General features: G+C 43.4%; 1 protein-coding gene across 1 annotated transcript in view; it reads right to left on the bottom strand.

The window, feature by feature from the left end:
• Positions 1–4,243: 4,243 nt before the first annotated feature.
• LOC138724210 (potassium voltage-gated channel subfamily KQT member 1-like) overlaps positions 4,244–21,558 on the bottom strand; it is a 490,232-nt gene continuing 472,917 nt past the window's right edge. Inside the window, exon 17 of the mRNA XM_069864071.1 lies at positions 4,244–6,229. Within this exon, the coding sequence (XP_069720172.1) occupies positions 6,089–6,229 (141 nt within the window). The 3' untranslated portion in view covers positions 4,244–6,088. The remainder of the gene's footprint in view (positions 6,230–21,558) is intronic.

Below are 21,558 nucleotides of genomic sequence, written 5' to 3'. Positions count from 1 at the left end.
ATGAATCGATTTGGAGCAGTCCTATGGAGAGGAACTTGAGCGTATAACAAGGATGTTGTGAGTTTCTACAGGGAGAAAATTAGAAGGGCAAAGCTCAGCTAGAACTTAATCTGGCTACTGACGTAAAAGACAGTAAAAATGTTTCTGTAAATACACTAGCAAGAAAAGGAGGGTCAAGGAAACTCTCCATCTTGTATTGGATATGAGAGGAAATATAATCACAAAGGATGAGGAAAAAGGTACTTAATGCCTTCTTTGCCGCAGTCTTTAATAGTAAGACCAGTTGTTCTCTGGGCACCCAGCTGCCTGAACTGGAAGACAGACAGATAGCAGAATGACGATCCCATAATCCAAGTGGAAATGGACAACTAGGTGATCAGGCACAGTCAGCATGGAAAGGGAGGTTCTGCTTGACTAACTCCTTCTATGATGAAGTGACCTGTCTAGTGGATGAGGGAAAGCTGGTGGATGTTGTTCGCCTAGACTTTAGTAAAGCCTTTGACACCATTTTCCACAGCATTCTCCTACAGAAACTGGCTGCTCATGGCTTGGATGGGTGCACTCTTTGCTAGGTAAAAAAAATGGCTGAATGGCTGGGCCCAGAGAATTGTGGTGGATGCAGTTAAATCCGGTTGATGGCCAGACGCAAGTGGAGTTACCAAGGCTGAGTGTATGGGCTGGTTGTGTTTAATAACTTTATTAATGAACAGGTCTTATGAGGAGCGGCTGAGAGAGCTGGGGTTGTTTAGCCTGGAGAAGAGGAGGCTGAGGGGAGAGCTCATTGCTCTCTATAACTACCCGAAAGGAGGTTGTAGAGAGGAAGGAGCTGGCCTCTTCTCCCAAGTGACGGGGGACAGGACAAGAGGGAATGGCCTCAAGCTCCGCCAGGGGAGGTTTAGGCTGGACATTAGGAAAAAATTCTTCACGGAAAGGGTCATTGGGCACTGGCAGAGGCTGCCCAGGGAGGTGGTTGAGTCACCTTCCCTGGAAGTGTTCAAGGCATGGGTGGACGAGGTGCTAAGGGGCATGGTTTAGTGTTTGATAGGAATGGTTGGACTCGATGATCCCGTGGGTCTCTTCCAACCTGGTTATTCTATGATTATATGATTCTATGATCTGGATGAAGGGATAGAGTGCTTCTTCTGTGAGTTTGCAAGTGACATCAAGTTGAGGGGAGCGTTGATCTGCTAGAGGGAAGAAAGTCTTTACAGAGGGATCTGGACAGGCCAGATCAATGGGCTGAGGCCAATTGTTGAAGAAGTCCAGTGCCAGGTTCTGCATTTGGGTCACAACAACCCAATACAATGCTACAGGCTTTGGGAAGAGTGGCTGGAAATCTGCCTGGAGGAAGAAGACCTGGGGGTGTTGGTCCACAGCCAGTCGAATATGAATCAACAGTTTGTCCAGATGGCTAAGAAGGCCAATAGCATCTTGGCCTGTAACAGCCATAGTGTGGCCAGCAGGGGTGGGGAAGTAATTGTCCCCTTGTTCTTGGTGCTGGTGAGGCTCCACTTTGAATACTGTGTTTAGTTTTCAGCCCCCACTGCAAGAAAGATATTGAACTGCTGGAATATGTCCAAAGAAGGACAACAAACCTGATGAAGTGCTTGGAGAAAAAGTCCTGTGAGGAGCAGTTGAGGGAATTGGGGCAGTTTAGTTTAGAGAAAAGGAGGCTGAGGGGAAACTTCATCACTGTTTACAACTACCTGAAAGGAGGTTGAAGGGATGTGGGTGTTGGTCTCTTTTCCCAAGTAAGAAGTGATAGGATGAGAGGAAATGGCCTCAAGTTGTGCCAGGGGAGGTTTAGACTGGATATTAGGAAAAATTGCTTCACTGAAAGAATTATCAAGCATTGGAACAAACTGCCCAAGGAAGTTGTTGAGTCACCATCCCTGGAGGTACTTAAAAGATCTGTAGATGTGGTACTTAGGGACATGGTTTAGTGGTGGAGTTGGCAGTGTTAGGTTAACAGTTGGACTTAATAATCTTAAAGGTCTTTTCCAACCTAAACAATTCTACAATTTTACCAGTGCCTGTAAAATTGGACATGAGCTGGCAGTGTAAGCTTGTAGCCCAGAAAGCCAATTGTATGCTAGGTAGTGTTAAAAGAAGTATGGCCAGGAGATTGAAGAAGGCGATTCTCCTTCTCTACTCTACACCTTGAGTACTGCAACCAGTTCTGGAGGCCCCCAGTACAAGAAAGACATGGATGAGAGCATGTCCAAAGGAGGGCCAAAAAAATGCTCAGAAGGCTGGAACACGTCTGCTGTGAAGAAAGGCTGAGAGAGCTGCGGTTATTCAGCCTGGCGAAGACAATGCTCCGGGGAGACCTTATTGTGGCCTTTCAATATATAAAGGAGCTTATAAGAAAGATGGGGACAGACTTCACCAGGGCCTGTAGTGACAGAACTAGGGATAAAGTTTTTCAACTGAAAGAGAGTAAGTTTAGACTGTACATAAGCAAGTTGTGGGTGCCACATCATTGGAAGTATTCAAGGTCAGGCGTCAGGCTGGATAGGGCTTTCAGTAACCTGGTCTAGTGGAAGATGGCCCTGCCCATGGCAGAGGGATTGGACTAGATGAACTTTAAATGTCCCTTCCAATACAAACCATTCTATAGTTCTAAGATACTCACAATTTAAAGAAAGTTAATGTGTAGGCAGAATTCTTCATATAAATAAGAATTCTTTACATCTTTGCTCTGTTCCTTTTAATTAACTTCAGAGAAGTCTGAGTTCTGAACAGGACCTCAACTAGTCATCTGCCAACCAGGATTTCACATAACTACTTAAATAATGACACATGTAAGAGTCAAACTTTCCTCTGCAGCTATGCTGCGTATTTATTTGCTAGAGGACCCCAGACTGTAAAAGTCAGGCAATTGAATCAAGAAAATAAACTGTTGGAGCATATAGTTTTAATGAAGAATTCAATTTCTTTCCAATCACATGCAAGAATTATGACAAGTTTCCTTAGAAGACACTCCTTTCCTTCCAGAAGACACTCTTGGTGGTGTTTCATCCAACAAATCCATACTTCAGTTAGCAAAGTTAGTAAAACCTGCCATGGTGCACCCGATGGTCTTCCAAAACTGTTCTTTGATGGACTAGATCATCTCATGACTCCATAGGACTTGTGACTGCTAGAAGTCTCATCAGAGTTTTGGAGTTTCCTGAAGCTCATGCCCACGCCTCTTTCCTACTCTTTCCATTTCATTCTTGGTTCGTACACAATAACGTAGATCTGATGCAGTTACTGTCTGCTTACTGCATGGTAAGGTCTGACAAAACCACATTGAATAGAAGTCAGTTCTTGCCTTGGAAAATCATAACTTGCGCTTGAATGTTTGCTGATAGCACATCTTGGTGGAGGGCCACTCAAAATACTCATGACATGCAAATGTATTAATATACAGTCTGTTCACTGTGCAAAAGCATCTCTGCTCACAGGAAGGGTCAGACAGACATGTTACCAGGTGGTCACATCAGTGCTTCTCCTGCATACTTTTACCCCTGGGTAATCAGAAAGATTTTGATAGATGGAAACTCTTGTCTTAGTTGTGGGTGTGGAGATTTGTAAGGCTAAGTTATGTTGCTTTAATTTTTTTCCATAAGTCTCATCATATACTTTGAATATGGGTGTTTCCCATCAGTATTCCTTCCTTACTGCAATTTGTTCAGGCCACACCCTATCTTTCCATCATGGCAATAGTGATGGTCGCGATTACGTGTTGATGGTATTGCCTGAACACGTAAGGCCACACTGCACTGTGTGCAGTTGCCAGCCATAAAGTGATCAGGCTCTGGCCTCACTTAAGGAAACTTGGGGAACTTTGTCTTGTGTTTAAAAAGACATATGCATGCACACATGCACACACACTTGCACACATTCTTATTTTCTGAAGGGCTTCTTCATACCTTTCTCCCACCCACTCTTCCCTTCTGACACTCTCTGCAGCTGACACCACTCATATTTTGTGTAACTGAGTTTTGCAGGGAAGGGTGCTTGTTTTCCAGACACTTTAGAGTAGTAGGTGTTACTGTATAGGTAGTGCCTTAACACTTTTATTGAGACTCATTAGTAAGTAAAAAACTGTTCCACAGTCCAAAAAACAGTGGCCATACACATCCTTTGCACACGTATCTGCAGTGCACCAGGAGGAAATTCCACCTCGTGATGGTCATAGATGTCCCTGAGCCCTTCAACTGAAAGCTGCACTCCACGTCTTCTACAGCAAAGAGACCTCCAGGGACAATTTTTTACCTGTGGCTGATGAAATGGTACCATACCTTTGATGTCTGGTTGCCCATTTAGCTGTGTGGCCAGTCAATGAGGCTATATGAAGGACTGTTACAGAAGCTCATGACCCTAACTGAAAGCCAGGAGCAAGTCAGTGCTCTGACAATAATTATTTACCATTTTCCCATGTTACATGCTGTATTTGGTCATGTTCAGTAACTCTGTAGTAATCAGACAAGATAGAACGATGGCTTGTCAGCTGATTTAATTAAAACCACATTGCCTTTTTTTTTATTGCCTTTCACACATCATTAATATTCTGTCTAAGACGTGCCTGCAATATGAAGATTGGAATCAGTCTCATTGTGCTCTTTCCTAGCTTGAATTCCCAGACACACAAACCTGGGAAAGAGTTTTAAAGGGACAGGTAATAGTCAGAAGCTAATTTGATTACATTGAAATGGACCAATCATTGGTTCAAATAAATGCTTATTAAGGGACCAGTCTTTCAGGTTGCTTTTAAATGCAGTGCAGGCTTTGCTTCCATGGATATGAGTGGGAATAGAATATATTTAGGATTTCCCAGGAATCAGGTCTTTGCTCTGCAGACTTCTGCTCATTCAAAAGGTTAGTTATGCAAATATATTACAAAAACTTTAGTAAACAACACTGCACCCATTTTAGCTTGGTTTATTATTTACATATTTAGCAACAGTGTTTTATCATCCCTTTTCTGGAGTGCCAGGAAAGATCCATTTCACAGTGACAGTATATCGACCAGCATATGCGCTTGACTTACAACCAGATTACAAGAAAAAAAAAGTCTAGCATTTAAAATTATATACAGCAGTTCATTTAAACAGTGATTAACTTTCATCAACAGTATGTGAATTTTTGTTTTCTTTAAATGCTGCCATTCTCAACCACGGCTGCAGCACCCTGTTACTCAGTGGCTTGAACTGAGCTTTACAGACAATTCACGGCCAATTACCATAAAGGTTTCTTATATTAAAATTAAGGCAACTGGAGTCAACAACTGCTGCTGAATGAAGGTAAAAGCTTGAGAAACATTTTGCATAACAGTCATTAGCGTAGCTGATAGCTATTACAGTGTTCTTGTGCAGTAAGCCTACGCAGATACTATCTCTCGCCTGTCTGTTCCAACATGCATCTCATCTCATTTGCAACCCTTTGCTTTAATTAGCTTAAGTCTTTGCTTCAGTCATTCATATGTCAACCAGCCTGTGTACACTTCCATATTTTTAATCACTAGCCTGTTGTCTTTACTTTGTCATTCACACTAGCATATAAATCTGCCCTTCTTATGATCCTCACTGCTTGGTAGAAGTCAAAACATGCTGTTTAATTTTCCCGTTCACTGATTTCCATTTGTTTCATGTTCAAATGCTGGCTCTTTTCCCCCTTTTGGGCATGCTATGAGCATTAAACTTCGTGATTAAATGCCAAAAAAACAGTCCTTTTCCCTTTCTGTGTCCATGAAAGGGTCATCCTACTCCTCACTCAGATGCTTACCTCAACAGCGCACCCTATGTGTATGCAGGCAGCCTAAATGGGGCGAGCTGCATGGGGGCAACCTGGGATGACAAAGGTTGGCTAATGATGGCTAATAAAACAGGTGCAAAACTTATGTGCTCTCCTAGGGTTGTGACTGGCTTCTTACTGTCTCTTCTCATTTTTGTTTCTTAAATTTAATCTACTACAACAGAATATTTCATTTCACCCATGACACAGCCGAATTCTGAGACACCAAGACTTAAAAATAACCAGATGTAAAAGAATGAGAGGGTGGCATATGGCTGTCCTCTGTCCCACTTTCAAATCTTGCAGTTCATTGAGGGAAATCTGAGGTTGTCTGTAGCTGTCTAACAGGTGGAGTGGCAGGCTCTGACATCTGTGCCTGTGGCTGATCCCCGACCTGAGCCTGCAGCATGTTCAGGATGTCATCTAGCTTCTGCTCCATCTGCATGACCTGTTAAGGAATCAGAAAGCAGACAAGCTGTCAAATGGTTGTGCATGCTTCTGGTGAAAGGCATTCACTGGCCAAAAGCTCTAGGAGCATAAAGCCTGGCAAGGGAGTGTTGGCGTCTGTGAACCACCAGCTCCTCCAAGTTATGTCTAGCCTGTTGCTCTAGGAAGACTGAATGACACGATGAAGTGACAGGGAAGGGTGTAAAGCCATGCGACGTGGCAGCAGAAGAACAGGACATTGCTGACCCGAGGACCTGAACACTTGAGTCAGCCTTTTTTTCTCTCAGCCTTTTCCCAGGGTTGCCAGCTTCTCTCAGTGATGATGCATCCTAAAAATATCTGCCCCGAAACTCTCATTCGCTCTTTGGTTTATCGTGAGTGTTTTTTCCCACTACCTCTCCCAGTGCTTCACCACCGTTAGTGGTAGAACATCATGCTTTCCATTACTGTCTTGGGAAATGAAACAGCTCCCCTCCCTTCACACTGTAAATAGATGTCTCTGTGATATATACTGCAGAGATCCTACCAGATATGGTGTTTATTCTCATGCATTGTTAGGAGAATAACCTCCTAAAAACCACATAATAACACCAATGATTTCATTAAAAATAAGAACAACTGCTCTATAAGAAGCTTGACGTGCTAACCCATCCTCTCATTTCTTTGCTTTCTAGCTAAAATTTATCATGCATAGTTCCTAGGCAGAGGAGTCTTTTCTAATTACTTTTAAGCAGAGAAAGGCAAATCTGTATTTTTTTAAAGGGACATCACTCCTACTGCTTTTTGAAATCCCAGCCTTTATCTAGGAGCACCAAGCAGGCATTATCTATCTGGTAGATAGATAATCTATCTATCTATCATATCTATCTATATGATCTTATGCTGGTAAGGCCTGCCCTCACTGCAAATGTGCACCTTAGCATCAGCCAGTGGGACAGGCTGGGGACTGTGGGCTGCTCTAGTTTTCTCTAAAGGCAGAACTATGGCCAGCATCATGTAAGCAACTGGGATTGCTTCTAATGATGGTTGAATACAGTACAGCTTTGTGTAATAGATGAGCCCATGAAAAGTGTGCATTTTGAAGAACATTGGATGGTTCACTTTACAATTATCTGCTGTGGAACTTGGAGCCTCTGAAAATTGTGATCTGTCCCAGTGGGTCGAATAAACTTTGATAGCAAGCCTTTTAAAGTGATATCAGATCTAAACTGAGCTTTCATTAAAAAAGGAGACAGAATAAAAGAGGGAGAGAGAAGGATTCCAGGTCTATTCTGTACTAAGATAACTTTGGAAACAGCCATTGGCAGCATGGACTGAAAGTTTAGCAGGCTGAGATTGCTTTAAAAAAAACAAGGCAAAGAAAATCACATTATCCATTTTCCCTTCCTCTGCCTTTTCTCACTCCAAGTGTTGGCTCCCCTGGGGGCCCCTCAGACCTCAAGGTACCAGGAGCTTATTCAAGTTATAGCATTTTTGGCAACCAGTATTCTCTCCTATTACAACCTGCTGGGGAAAGGAGGAGTGGAGTTTGTCTCCTGCCTCATGGAGGGAGAGATGTGTTTGTCTCTCTTTTGTTTCTACTTTCATGACTACTGTCTTCTAGAAGAAAAGCCTCTCTCCCTGTCTGTGCTTTGGTCTGCATGCAGAGTACCTGAGGCAGTATTTTCAGGCAGCAAGGAGAATGTATTTAGGGTACGGGTTAGACAACATAGCCCTTCACTATGATTTCTCCTCTAGTACTGTCAGGTGCATGCCTGAGCAGTGACCAGGGTGAGGAGGACACTGGAGGATGGGGTCTGCTCGCTGCAGCCCCACTGGGTATGGAGTGGTTGGTGCCAAGCCTGGCTTTGGATGAGTCACAGTCAAGCAACAACTCAAATAGATATTGACTGTATGCGGTTGAAGGGAAGGGAACCCAGCAGAGGCTCTGTCCGGCAGATGTGCAGCTAGTTTTCAGCCAGCCTGATCCCAAGCAGCCAGTAGCATCTCTGCCTTTTCCTATATCTAATGAGCTGCTGGGAGAGAGTGGTCAAACCTGCTGTGGCAGGTATCACTCTAGTGTCATCACCAACAGAAGCACTGACAGTACTCTCATTTTGGGCACAACAGCAACATATTCTGCTCACCATTAACTTGGTTGGAAGTCTGGAAGTCACTAGTGGTTTAAGGGTTAAGCAGAATGGGATTAATTTAAAAACCACAGCCCTTATTTTCTCCTCCATTCTTGAAAAGCCTGTTTGGCTGATGCTAGTAATGACTCAACAGAATATTTCTTAAGCAGAAATGTTGCACAGAGCAGAAACTAAAGCAGAACCAATATATTACAATATGGTAAAAAGAGGTGTAGGCAGGAAAATGGGACCAGGCAGATGAAAGATCTTTTGGGGTTTTCTTTTGTGAGGCTTTGTTGATTTTGATCTGCACACTTGATCTTAGATAAGCTGTGCCTGCGTATACCATATCATTTAAATTTGCTGTATTTCTCTCTATTTTGCCAACTCAGTGAAAGAACGTGACGGGGAGTAATTTTATGCACTTTTCTTTCCAGGAGAGGAGTAGGGTGGAGAATGTAAATATTCATTTGTAGGGAGGGAAAAAGAGAAATTCATACATAAAAGAGTAGATTACACTACACTTCTGTCAAACCTTCCATACAAGGAGCTGCAAATATTTCCTGAACAGTAACAAACAAAGCTGCTCATTTCTCCTGTCAACCATATATACAGGGTGATTTTAATGATAATTTTTGGGATTAGAAGCAGGACCCTGCAAAATTAAGTGACCTGTAAAAAGATGTGGTCAGTGGCAGATCTCTTCTAATCCTTAGATTTGTATTTTATGCACAGGCTCAAGTCACCTCTTTCTGGCTCCAGATGCTCTAAAAATGCCTTACTTTGAACATGCAACTAGAGAGGTAAAACTTTAGTCAGAAAAACAAATTCTTAAGTACCTTGTCAAATTGGAGCCTATTAAAAAGGGGTCAAATTTGGAGGCTGGTTAACTGTGATTAGGGAGAGATAAAAAGAGAATTGTGGTCACTTCAAAGCTTGGCTGAAGTCAGTAGGAGCACTTGCAGGGTTAGAAGGCTTTACACATGGGTGAAAAACCACCTAGCAGCTATTACTTTCCTTAAGCCCAAACAGAACAAGTTGCTTTTCTTGAGCAATACACCCAAGGAAGTGTGCGGGAAAAGGGTTAAATAGTGCAAAATGTTTTTTGGCTGAGTAAAGTGAGAAGCCATCCCAGGCTGGCGCAGAGTTTCCAGAGAGATGTGATATGCCTCTCGCAGGCTCGGTGGAGACAGGTGAGTTTGGCAGCTGTCCACAGGCAAATGGCAACAAAACTTCTGTTCTCCCACATTACAAAAGCGCTCCGGAGAAGATCTATGAAATTGTTAAAATGCTTTTATATCCTTTCAACTGTCCTGTAGAAAGGAGACTTGCAAAAACAGTTTTGAATAGTACACTATTGTTATTGGGGTTATGAGGTGAGCTGAAAGAGTGTTGAAAAGTATATTCATTTTAACATCCTCCCTGCAAAAAGGGGCTGGACTCCATGGTGACATTCTGGACTGTTAGACAAAGAAAGTGTCTTGCAACCAATCCCAGTGAGCCACAGCAAGCCATGAAGGGGAACTGTGTCAGTCAGCCTGTGGGACACACGGTGTCCCTGCCCTTCACCTTGAGCACCAGGTTGGCTTTCAATACCTATGTGCTATTTGAGGTTGCTTTTGAGCCTCTGCTTGTGAAAGTTGGTGTCTCAACCCTGTATCAAAAATTTTACCGTTGTGTGCTTCTGCTGCAGAAATGCCTTGCGGAGAAGAGGACACAAGGAATGGCAGAAGCATGAAAGAGGAGGGCTGGATCACGCTGGGGATTTGCCACATGCTGGATAGATTCCTAACAACTCTGAGACCTTTTTTTTCTGGCATGTTTAGCACATGCACACCATAAACAAAATGCATATGTGGAAAACTCGGGAGTAGCCACATGGTCTCCCTCAAATCCTCTCACTTTAAGCCAGAAAAATCCCTCCCCTCAGGTTGTGCCTATCTTTTTAAAATTATTTCTGGAGGCTGGGAAAGCCAGTATCAATTATATGCACAACACGCTGACTTGAACTATTTCCAGAGGAGTAGCAGAGGGGGAATATGGTCTACTGGAGCACTGAAGAAAATCTGTAAACCCACAGGCATGGTCATATGTTGATAAGTAAGTGGAGCTTTGTATCAAAAGCTTAAACCGTATGAATCAAATAAAGTTGCTGCCACCTCCTTAAGGGTCTGCTCTCTCCCTGCCCGTAGCAGTCCTGCATGAACTGATCAAAACGGCTTAGCTGCCTTTGTGCAGTTTTCTGGAACGTGTATTGGCTGCTGGTAGCAGGGATGCCGCACGAAATGGAGCAGGGAGAGAAGGCAGCCCAAATTTGTGTTACCAATTAAAATGTCATAAAGCAACAATAAGTTCTGCTGTTGGTTAAGCTGGATTGATTTTGGCTTCCTGTTTGCATCACTCAAGTCAGGAAAACTATGAAGCTGTGTCCACAGCCCAAGGTGTCACAGCAGGGATGAAGAGCCACTGCATTGTTGAGCCCCATCCCCTGCCATTGGAGCACCTGTATGATAGGTGCTTCGGTTCTGGAAGATCCACAAATATCCATGCTTCCTCTCCCCAGTATGCAACCCTCATCTTACAACAAACTGCAAACATAAGCATGGATGACAAAGAGCCACCTAAGCACAGTGGGCCATAGGAGGCAGGCAATGGCATTCCTAGAGTGTCTGCAAGGTTTTATGTGGTATTTTCCAGCTGTCACTGCAAAGTCAACCACATCTGGGGCCAGAGCTGCCATGACCAGCTGCCCCAGTTTGTGCAAACACAGCATCCCAGCCCAGCATTTCCAAACCGCCAGAGTCTTTAGCTCAGACCACCAAACAACCCTTCTCTCGCAGTGGCCCACCTCTGGGCTCACAGGCTTAATAGCACCTAGACATAACCCACTAGACCCTACCATTTCCTCTGTTTCCAGCCTTTGCTGCAGCTCCTGCAGCTCCCAAGGTAGCTAAAAAGAAGCTGGATCCACTTGCTGCAGCTCTGACTTAGAAACACTTGAGCTGAGGGCTCTAACATCAACTGCCTGGAAAAGAGCCCTCCACTGGTTAGGATTTATTTTGTATGAAGAGAAGAGCATAGTGAACCTTTGTCTGCCATGAGCTATTTTACCTGCTTGTACTTATTTCTGAATATTCCCAGATTGTTGTCTGTGATAGGTCACCTAAGTTCTAGTTCACAGCAGAAAGTGGTATCAATTTAGTAAAATCAGATATGATTTAGTTGAAAGAGTGCAATCCATTTTATGGATCCTTCAATTTCTGACTCATGTGACATTGATTTCGCTTAAGCTTGTTTTCCAGAAATTTGTCATTTTCTCATGTCTGTCATACAGTTTTTCTTCTCATACCAAATGGTGGACTGATTTGATTAGGTTCTATAAATCCTATGTTTAGCTTTATATCCATATAAGATGTTGCAGCTTCTCTCTGCCTATAGTTACATCAAATTATTAAAACGTATTACTTGGCTATTAAACAGTTCAAAGTCTGAATAGTTTATTTTAGAAATTACTTTACTTTTTAGCATGTCCTTGAGTGCATTTATTGTTGTCCATAGACTGCTGATTTTGGGAAGGGAAATCTTTTCTCTACAGGACTTCTTGAAAAACTACCTCTCTCTCTCACCTTGCATGTCTGCTGCTAGAAAAATTTCACTGAGGCAAAATGCTGAAGCCAATGAAGAATTCTTTTCTTCTTTTTAGTGTGGCCAGACATTGTGAATGTTGATACAGGCTGTTGGCAGCTGTCTGTGAGGAAGCAAATGGACATACCAGCTATTGAGTCCACAGCTCACTTGGCGAGATTTCTCTTGTGCAAGGTGCAGCTGTAGTGCAGCCTCTGTGAACCTGGTACAACAAAGTACTTATGGATGTGTTAGCTTGAAGCATGTGAGAAGTCTTGCTGAGTTCACCAAATATTTAAGTGCTTTGCTGGACTGGAGCCAGAATGGTCAACAGTTTGCAAGGCTATATCTTTAGGATAAGCTTTTGGAGCCTCTTGAAGTACTCACGCACACATGCACAGAAATATGTCTACACCACTATTTTTTTATGTTTTGAGGAACAATAATTGACATCTATGGTGGCATCCTTCATGAAATGACTTTGGCATTAATATTAGCAAAGAACTGGCAGCTTGTCTCTCCTCTTAAAACAACAATAAGAGGGCTTAGGTGATCAGGCACCCATTAACCAGCATAACCAGCTGTATTTGGAATTTGGAATTGTCCTGAAACAATGCTGTACCCCAAAGCAAGGTTGCTAGGTAGCATGTACACAGTGAAACATCTCATTGTGGTCTGTCAATGTCTTGTAGTCAACTATCTGCACTCTCTGCTCCAACACTGAGCTGTGCAGCTCCTCGTTTCATTCTCCTGAGGGTGTAAATAGCACAGAAAGACCAGCTTCAGCCAATGAGAGCTTTTGCCACCAACCTCAGAGGTCACATACTCAGAGGTACATGAGCAGCAGCTACACTAAATGCACTTCCATGACAACCTGTTGTTCTGGCAGACCCAATTCTCCATGAACAGCAAAAAATATATGAACCACCATACTGTCTTTTTTGATTTATTATGCATACCCCTTGGCAGATATCAGTTGTTTTTTTTCATTCCATGAAACTTATCTAGATAAGTCCATAATTTTCCAGGCCTCCCTTCCTTTATCCCAAACATCCCCACCCATTCTTAGGTCAGGTGTTACAACCTTTGGTGGCCTAGAATATAGTAATCTTTATTTTAAGTATAACTTCATTTGTTTTGGTTTCCATCTACCTTTCCTGTTTAAATGAAAACACAAAGGTCTATCCCCCTGCACTTTGTTCTTGGGGTATTTCCTGTCCTTACCATTTTGGTGAGCATTATATTTTTATATTTCCTATGCCACAGTTGCACTGATGGACCTCTGCAGTAGTGTCTGTGTTTGTGGTTGCTGTTTCTGGTGTAAGATGCCATTTTCTTAATCACTAAGCATCTCTCAAGAGTTCAGCCTTGGGTTTCTAAAGCAGGCCCAGTCAGCATGCAGGTTATATTAGTAATGTTAATGCTTTGTGGAAAATGTGATTATTTTAAAAAATTAATCCTGTCTTCATAAGTAAATGAGGTTTACCTGATGATGTATCTGTGTACAGGTTGCCACAGCAGCTCTGGAGTAAGGTGGCAGCTTCAGACAGATTTGCCAGAGGGACAGAGCCACAGAATCATATCACAGAATCACAGAATCACAGAATAACCAGGTTGGAAGAGACCCACCGGCTCATCGAGTCCAACCATTCCTATCAAACACTAAACCATATCCCTCAGCATCTCGTCCACCCGTGCCTTAAACACCTCCAGGGAAGGTGACTCAACCACCTCCCTGGGCAGCCTGTTCCAGTGCCCAATGACCCTTTCTGTAAAGAATTTTTTCCTAACGTCTAGCCTAAACCTCCCCTGTCGGAGCTTGAGGCCATTCCCTCTTGTCCTGTCCCCTGTCACTTGGAAGAAGAGGCCATCACCCTCCTCTCTACAACCTCCTTTCAGGTAGTTGTAGAGAGCAATGAGCTCTCCCCTCAGCCTCCTCTTCTCCAGGCTAAACAACCCCAGCTCTCTCAGCCGTTCCTCATAAGGCCTGTTCTCCAGCCCCTTCACCAGCTTTGTTGCTCTTCTCTGGACTCGTTCCAGAGCCTCAACATCCTTCTTGTGGTGAGGGGCCCAGAATTGAACACAGGATTCGAGGAGCGGTCTCACCAGTGCCGAGTACAGAGGGAGAATAACCTCCCTGGACCTGCTGGTCATGCCATTTCTGATACAAGCCAAGATGCCATTGGCCTTCTTGGCCACCTGGGCACACTGCTGGCTCCTATTCAGTCGGCTGTCAACCAACACCCCCAGGTCCCTCTCCTCCAGGCAGCTTTCTAGACAGACTTCTCCTAGTCTGTAGCACTGCATAGGGTTGTTGTGCCCCAAGTGCAGGACCCGGCATTTGGCCTTGTTAAACCTCATCCCATTGGACTCTGCCCAGCGGTCCAGCCTGTCCAGATCCCTTTGCAGAGCTTCTCTACCCTCCAGCAGATCGACACTTCCACCCAGCTTAGTGTCGTCCACAAACTTGCTAAGGGTGCACTCAATGCCTTCATCCAGGTCATTGATAAAGACATTGAACAGGGCTGGACCCAGTACTGAGCCCTGGGGAACCCCACTTGTCACTGGCCTCCAGCTGGATTTCACACCATTTACCACCACTCTCTGGGCCCGGCCATCCAACCAGTTTTCCACCCAGGAGAGTGTGCGCCTGTCCAGGCCAGAGGCTGACAGCTTCTCAAGCAGAATGCTGTGAGAAACTGTGTCAAAGGCTTTACTGAAGTCCAGGAAGACCACATCCACAGCCTTTCCCTCATCCAGCAGCCGAGTCACTTTGTCATAGAAGGCCATCAGGTTTGTTTGGCAAGACCTGCCTTTTGTGAACCCATGTTGATTGAGCCTGATCACCCGGTTCTCTTGCATGTGCTTCATGATAGCACTCAAGATCACCTGTTCCATGACTTTCCCTGGCACTGAGGTCAGACTGACAGGCCTGTAGTTTCCTGGATCCTCCCTGCGACCCTTCTTGAAGATGGGCACAACATCAGCCAGCCTCCAGTCCAGTGGGACTTCCCCAGTCTTCCAGGACTGTTGGAAGATGATGGAAAGGGGTTTGGCCAGCACATCTAATCATAGAATCACTAGGTTGGAAAAGACCTTTGAGATCATCAAGATCAACTGTACCTGTCCACTACTAAACCATATCCCTAAGCACCTCATCTACCTGTCTTTTAAATACCTTCAGGGATGGTGACCCAACCACCTCACTGGGCAGCCTATGCCAGTGCCTGAGAACCCTTTTGGTGAAGAAGTTTTTCCTAATGTCCAATCTGAACCTCCCCTGGCACAGCTTGAGTCCTTACAGATGAAATGTTTGCAGAGATTTCTGAAAGCCTGGCACTTGTGCAGAAGACAGACATCCAAATTAAGGCTTCACTGAAGGAAGGACAGAAGAGGAAGGCAAACTGTATTATTAGACTCCAGAGAATCCACACAGGATGCCCTGACCACAGGAAAAGCTTTATTCAGCTCTTGCCCCTTATTAGCCTTGGATAATCAACCACAAAATACAGAGCCACAGGAAACCAGGCAGCATGATTTCTACTGCTCCCAGAAGTACTTGTTTCTAGATGAAGAAATTCAAGTGGTGTCACTCTTTGAGTGACTTTCCACAGCAACTTTCCACAGCCAGCATTATGCAGCCGCATGTAGCTGCTGGATGTGCTTTAACTACTGAAGGAGTTTGTTTCATTTTAGCTATATGCACATGCACCTGTGTGACTGTTTGCAGGTAGTGCTTTGAAATGCTTGTTTTCTCCCCCTGATTTTCCCCCTGTAGGTAAATCAGCCTTTGCTGAACTCTCTTTCTCTTGATTTGCATATATAAATTGTTATTTTTGTTGATGCCAAACATTTCATTCTTCACTCCCCTCCAGATCCTACTCAGATCCTCCCTGTAATCTTGCCATCTCTCTTTGTGACATTGCTCTTCAGCCGCACCCTGGATGATGCACTGCCATTTCTCAGCTCATTATAATGTGTGGCTACAAGTCCTGCTGTAAAACTAGCATGGAAAGAAACAACACGCAAGAATAACAAAGCTAGTCCAGCCTCAGAGGTGGATATGCAGCTACTGTGAGTCATACCTTAATTTCACAATAAAGCAACCTTGGAACTTATGCTCCAAGATGCTCATTAATTTATTTTTTAAATCTCTAAACAATACTGGACAGAGAGAAACAAGGAGAAAATGCAGCCCTGAATATTTAAGTGGTGCCAAAGGAGTAATGAGAAAGAAGTGACCTTAGCTTTTCTCTAGATGGATGTGATAAGCTCAGCAGTTTAGATTGGTGTGAGGAACTCATTATTTGTGCCTTGCCTAAGCCTTTGAAGAGATGGTATTGAGTCTTCTACACTCTGATTGTTTTGCCTTTACTTTTGCTGTTTTGAGTTCCATTGAATCTCCTCCATGAGAACAAAATCTAACCCCACCGGTCTCTTGGTGAGGTAGACTTGACCAGTTCCTGTAATGAGGAGGATGCTTTGGGTTGTACTGCAGCTGCCTTGTTTCTTCTGAGCTTAGTTGCAAGGATTACATACAGATACTGAAATAAGTGGGCAAATTCCCTTAATGCAGGTGTACTAACTAACTAAACTAAACTAGCTAAACTAACATCTAGTCAGCACAGCTGGTGGACTGTGTATGACAAGGTAATTGTTATATGCCTTATCACAAGTATTGATATACAACTGCCCTCCACTGGCATTCAAAGACACACACATGAGCTTTACTTCAAACTATCAGTCCATCTTTTTCTTATAAATTGGCAAGAAAGGCAAAGAGAGAGGGAGTGTTATTATTGGGAGGAGCACAAGCATTATGGTGATGGCGATCTAGATAGCAAGACATGTAGGTACTAGAAAAGTTCCAGGCAGTTCTTGTAGGATTAGACTAGGACTTCATAAACCCAAGCTCCAGACTACTTCCCAGCACAGCCTTCTTGCACAGAGGACATGTCACTTTCTGGATGAGCCTCATCAATACTTGTTAACTGCATGAATCGAATAATCTGTCATTTCTTATCTTTCTGACATGAAATCACATGAAAGTGGGTAGGTTTGAGTCTTGGTACAGACCAGAAGACATTAGAAATTAGAAATCAGAAAAGTAGCCTAAAATGTGGACTGAAATGTTGGCTTTAGGAAGGAAAGAAGTTGTAATGAAAAAAAGATCAGTCCCTGTTGGAAGAGGACAGGAGGAGAGAAGAGGGTGGTGCTCCTTTGTCTTTCCTATTGTTGGGTCTTTGAGGATTGAAATGGACATGGCAGAGCAAGGCTGGAAGTTTTGCGTGTTGGCCATGCCAGGAAAAATAAATTAATCAGGAAGCAAAAGGATGATTGTCTAAGGATCAGAGAGTGTCACTGAGAGGCCACTGTCTGGGTTTCTATTTTCAGCTCTGCAAAAGAATCGTCATGCCACTTTAGCCAAACTCTGAAGTAAAATTACGGGCTGATATATGTGTAGCTTTGTGCTGATGTCAGGAAATCAAGTCTACAATGTGCCTTTCGTTGTTCCAGGGGAAGCTATGCCTGGAACATTTTGATGTGCCCTGTTTCAGTGAAAGTGATGATATGAGCTAAGTCTTAAGGGTCCCGGAAAGTGAAAACTGTACCTTTGTACTATGCACTGTTGAAAAAGGTGAATGAAAACTTTCCTCCTAATGTTTTCTCTACTCTGCAAGAGACATTCTCTAGGGTCACCTTTATATGTAACAAGTTCACTGAAACTCTCACACCCTTTGAAGGACGATACAGGCTTTCTTAACACATGCAATGCAGTTCGAGGAAGAAGCTACAGAAGCACTATGTAGTATTATATATTTAAATCACGAGGATTACAAAACACCATTGTTTGCTCATTAAAACACAGAAACCCAAAGCAAGTAAAATATTATCAGTGCTGATTGAGGATGTAGCAGTTCTTGATTCTTACTGATTGAAACATGCTTTGCTGAACTCTTTGGCTTTAGCCTGTCTGGCTTATCTATCATTTGATGGATTTTACTAGCTTGTTTGTATATACCAGGCCCAGTTAACGGCACTGCCACACACATATATGTCTAACGAATCCTTGAAAAAGCATGGTGAGTGGGTGGACTCTGGACTGTCTGGTCTGGTTTTGCAGCCACAGTGACCTGATGTTGAGGGTATCTGTCTGTCTGTTCAGTCATACCAAGCCACAGCATTCAGTCCCAGATCAGCAAAAGTCATGGGCAGAAACTGTGCAGGAAAAGCAACTACGCAGCAAGAACGGTTCATGACTTGAGCTGAGATTGCTCAGCACCTGGAAGGATCTGAGCAATACGTGGGGTGTGACAGCATAAATCAGTGCATAAACTTGCTATAGCTACATTAAATGAGGGTGTAGAACAGCAGAAGAGATTGCAGGGAGAATGAATTTGACTGCATTTGTCCCTTTCCTCTTTCCCAAGTTAGAGAATTTATTGCATAATACATTCTGTAGCTAAAGAGATGTCCCTGGGCACTTGAAATACTGACTGAGAAGAGGAGTCTCAGCAAAGCAGTTTTTCCAAATCCAGAAACTGAACGGTGGACACTTTTAGTTTCTCTTGTGCTTGAAAAATAACAGAGAATTTTTAAAAATCAGCATGGCTACATCCTTAGGGGAGACTCAAATAAAGCATTAATTAAAGAAAGGGAGGTTTCTTATTTGAACTCTGCTGAGCTAGATGGATTACCTATAAAAGCTGGCATTGACAGGACAGCTGTATGAAGAAGCCTGTGGCAAAAGTACCGGTGCCTTATACAAACAACAGAAGACAGGACGGGAGACGCAAAGCCATAATTGCCAGATAGGTTTCTTCATCATAAGGTATATGCTAAGTCAGCAGAAACCTGCTTCAGTTTTCTGTTGCAAGACACTGCATTGTTAATTAAGGGGAAAAAAAAGTTAGTTATACCTACTAATGCTCTTACAGCTCTTTAGCTTATACTGCAGGGAAAACTGCTGGAGAGAAGAGTATTGTAGATCTTGCTCAGAGAAACAATCATTTTTCTCTTGCATGTCTCTTCTTTTTCATGTATCATTGCGGAGAAAAAAACACAGCAATAAAAGAAACGTGTTAACATAAACATCACGGTGTAGAAATATGAGAATGGTCTGGTGAGATTTCACTGTCCTAGCATTTAGTAAAATAATTTAAACTAGTACTGCAGTTTAATTAAGATTTTGGATTACTGGCTTTTTGATGTTCTAGAGGTAAGCTATCTAGAGGGAAGCTATCTTACACAACTTTCTGCTGTCAGGGTAAACATCACTTTCAGGTCAATAAGCTAAACTTCAAGAAAATAAATACTTGCTGGGAATACTGAGAGCACCACAAATATAATTGACTAGCTTCACATCTACTTGATCTTTTATTACTCTTACTCACCATGAACTATGACTTTGATGTACAAACTTGATATAATCTATAATATATGTAAAATATATTTAAAAATGTCTGAATTATTTGATTTTCTACAGTGTTTCTTGTCCCTTCAAAGCAAGTTCGTTTAACTCCATAGAGAACTAGTGAGAAGGAAAATGAGATATCTGTTTTGTTGCTAATTAATACTTTAGAAAGCTTTCACTTTCATGTTCTAATGCATATTAAAAATCCCAGCTGTGACTGGTTGCTTGTCTTTCTGCATCAGCACAATGTAAACCAAAACTGACCATCGCCATGAATCCAAGGCTCTGTTTATGGCTGCCTGACCACTATGCTTGGCTCCCTTCTCTGTATACCCAACCCTGAAACCAGGATGAAAGATTGTGCTTAAGCTCTACTGCTGCTGAAAAGCATGGCCCTGCTAATCCCAGCTGCACCCTCCTGCCCTGCCTGTGCTACAAAGGGCCACAGTCCAGCCTAGGCTGGTCTCAGAGGCAAGCCCAGGAGAGCTGTACAGCACAGCAAAATCTACTCATGTAGGAGACCTGCCTCAAGAATAGGTCACATGGGCTTGGATACCTCCTCCTCTGTGCTTAAATGACTCTTCTACTGTTTGCAGTTTACACAGGAACAGGGGGAAAAAAAAGAAGCCCTAAGAGAATGGAGGCCATTTGCTGTGCTCCAGCTGAGGCACCATGCACTTAATCAAAAAAAGTTGGGGTTCTTTGCCCTGCTTTCCCTTAGAGCTGGTATAGTCAGATGGCATGTCCATGGTAAGGCATGCAACTACTTTTTCTCTTGAGGAAGTTGAGCTGAGGTTTTATTTACTGTTAATAAGGAAGTGGATTTTCTATCCTGCAAAAAGGTTAAAAATAAAATAAAACCCTGCAGACCCCTTAAACCATGCCAAACCTGCATAAAATGAAATAACTTCTTCACCACGACACCTAAATTTTTCATTATTTGCTAATTATTAGCAGAATACCAAATCACTGTGAACACATGCCCCCACAACTCTTCATTTTTAAAAACACTGAAATAACTCTATTCAAATCTTCACTTGGTTTTACATATTATTCCTAAAATGTCAATATGATTTTCTGTAATACAACAGATCCTGGAAATTTTGCCGGGGAAGAAGTCTTTCAATGTAAAAGCTCCTGCTAGCTCTAGTTCAAACACTTGTGACTTAGCATTTGCCAAAAGTGCACATGGTCATGTGCAGACGGACAGCGCAGGATACCCAGGAGCCAGGCTTGCTTGCACAGTCTAGCAAGAAGTCTGGTAGACCTGCAAGCCAGGAGCCAGGACCTCATAGATGTTGGGTGCTCTGGCAGGGGCACCAGGCCATAACTAGCACTGTGCCAAAGCCTATAATGGGTAGGTTAATTTTGGCACTCCGCTCCTCTCCTGATGAGGGGGGGACATGTTCATACTTCCTCTCTCCTTGCCAAAGCTACTGAGGTGTGTTTCGCTACCAGCCTGTTGCCCTTTATCACAGGCAAGGAGTAGCAGTGGCTTGATTACAAATACTCTAGTATGATGCATTTATTGGCAGCCAGCTATTATAAAGCTATCCTATATCCTGCTAGCCCCAGATGGAACCCTGTGTACGTCCCCTGGGTGCAGGTCTTTCCGAATCTGGGGAGGCTGTTACTCTGCCTGCATCTCTGATTTTGGCCCTTGTGCATGGTGTTGCCTCACTTACCATCGCATGCATAAGCATCGTCACTATTTTGGGGAAGGTGCCCTTCACTTCTATCGTCAGCCCTTAGAAGAGAGGTGATGGGGAGCAGGAACCACGTGCACAAGGGGGTAGCAGTGAAGGCTTGCACAAGTGTTCTGCCAGTCAAAACACCGTGCCACCCCCGAGACTCCTGCTCATTTTTCCTCACTCCATGGCCCCCCTCAAGGACTTGGGCGAGCAAGGTGAGGGATTACTAAGCTGAAAGTGGATGTGATGCTACCCCCTGAGGCAAAGCAAATGCCTTGGTGCAGGATTTTGGATGCTGTTCTGTTTATCCGCAGAAGTTGTGTACCACCAGTGAATGCAGCAATCTGAAATATGATTTTAAAGCTGGCTGTAACACTCATAAGTGGATCTACACAGGCAGCCAGAGAAGATTAAATCCTCTTGTTAGCCACAGGGAGCGTGGGGTGGCAATTAGTATGTTAAGCAGAGCTGAGAGACACTTTTGTCATGA

Source organism: Phaenicophaeus curvirostris, chromosome 1 (assembly GCF_032191515.1).
Source record: "Phaenicophaeus curvirostris isolate KB17595 chromosome 1, BPBGC_Pcur_1.0, whole genome shotgun sequence".
Taxonomy (NCBI): domain Eukaryota; kingdom Metazoa; phylum Chordata; class Aves; order Cuculiformes; family Cuculidae; genus Phaenicophaeus; species Phaenicophaeus curvirostris.
The sequence above is the reverse complement of the archived record's forward strand: the minus strand, read 5'-3'. Positions and strand labels throughout refer to the sequence as shown.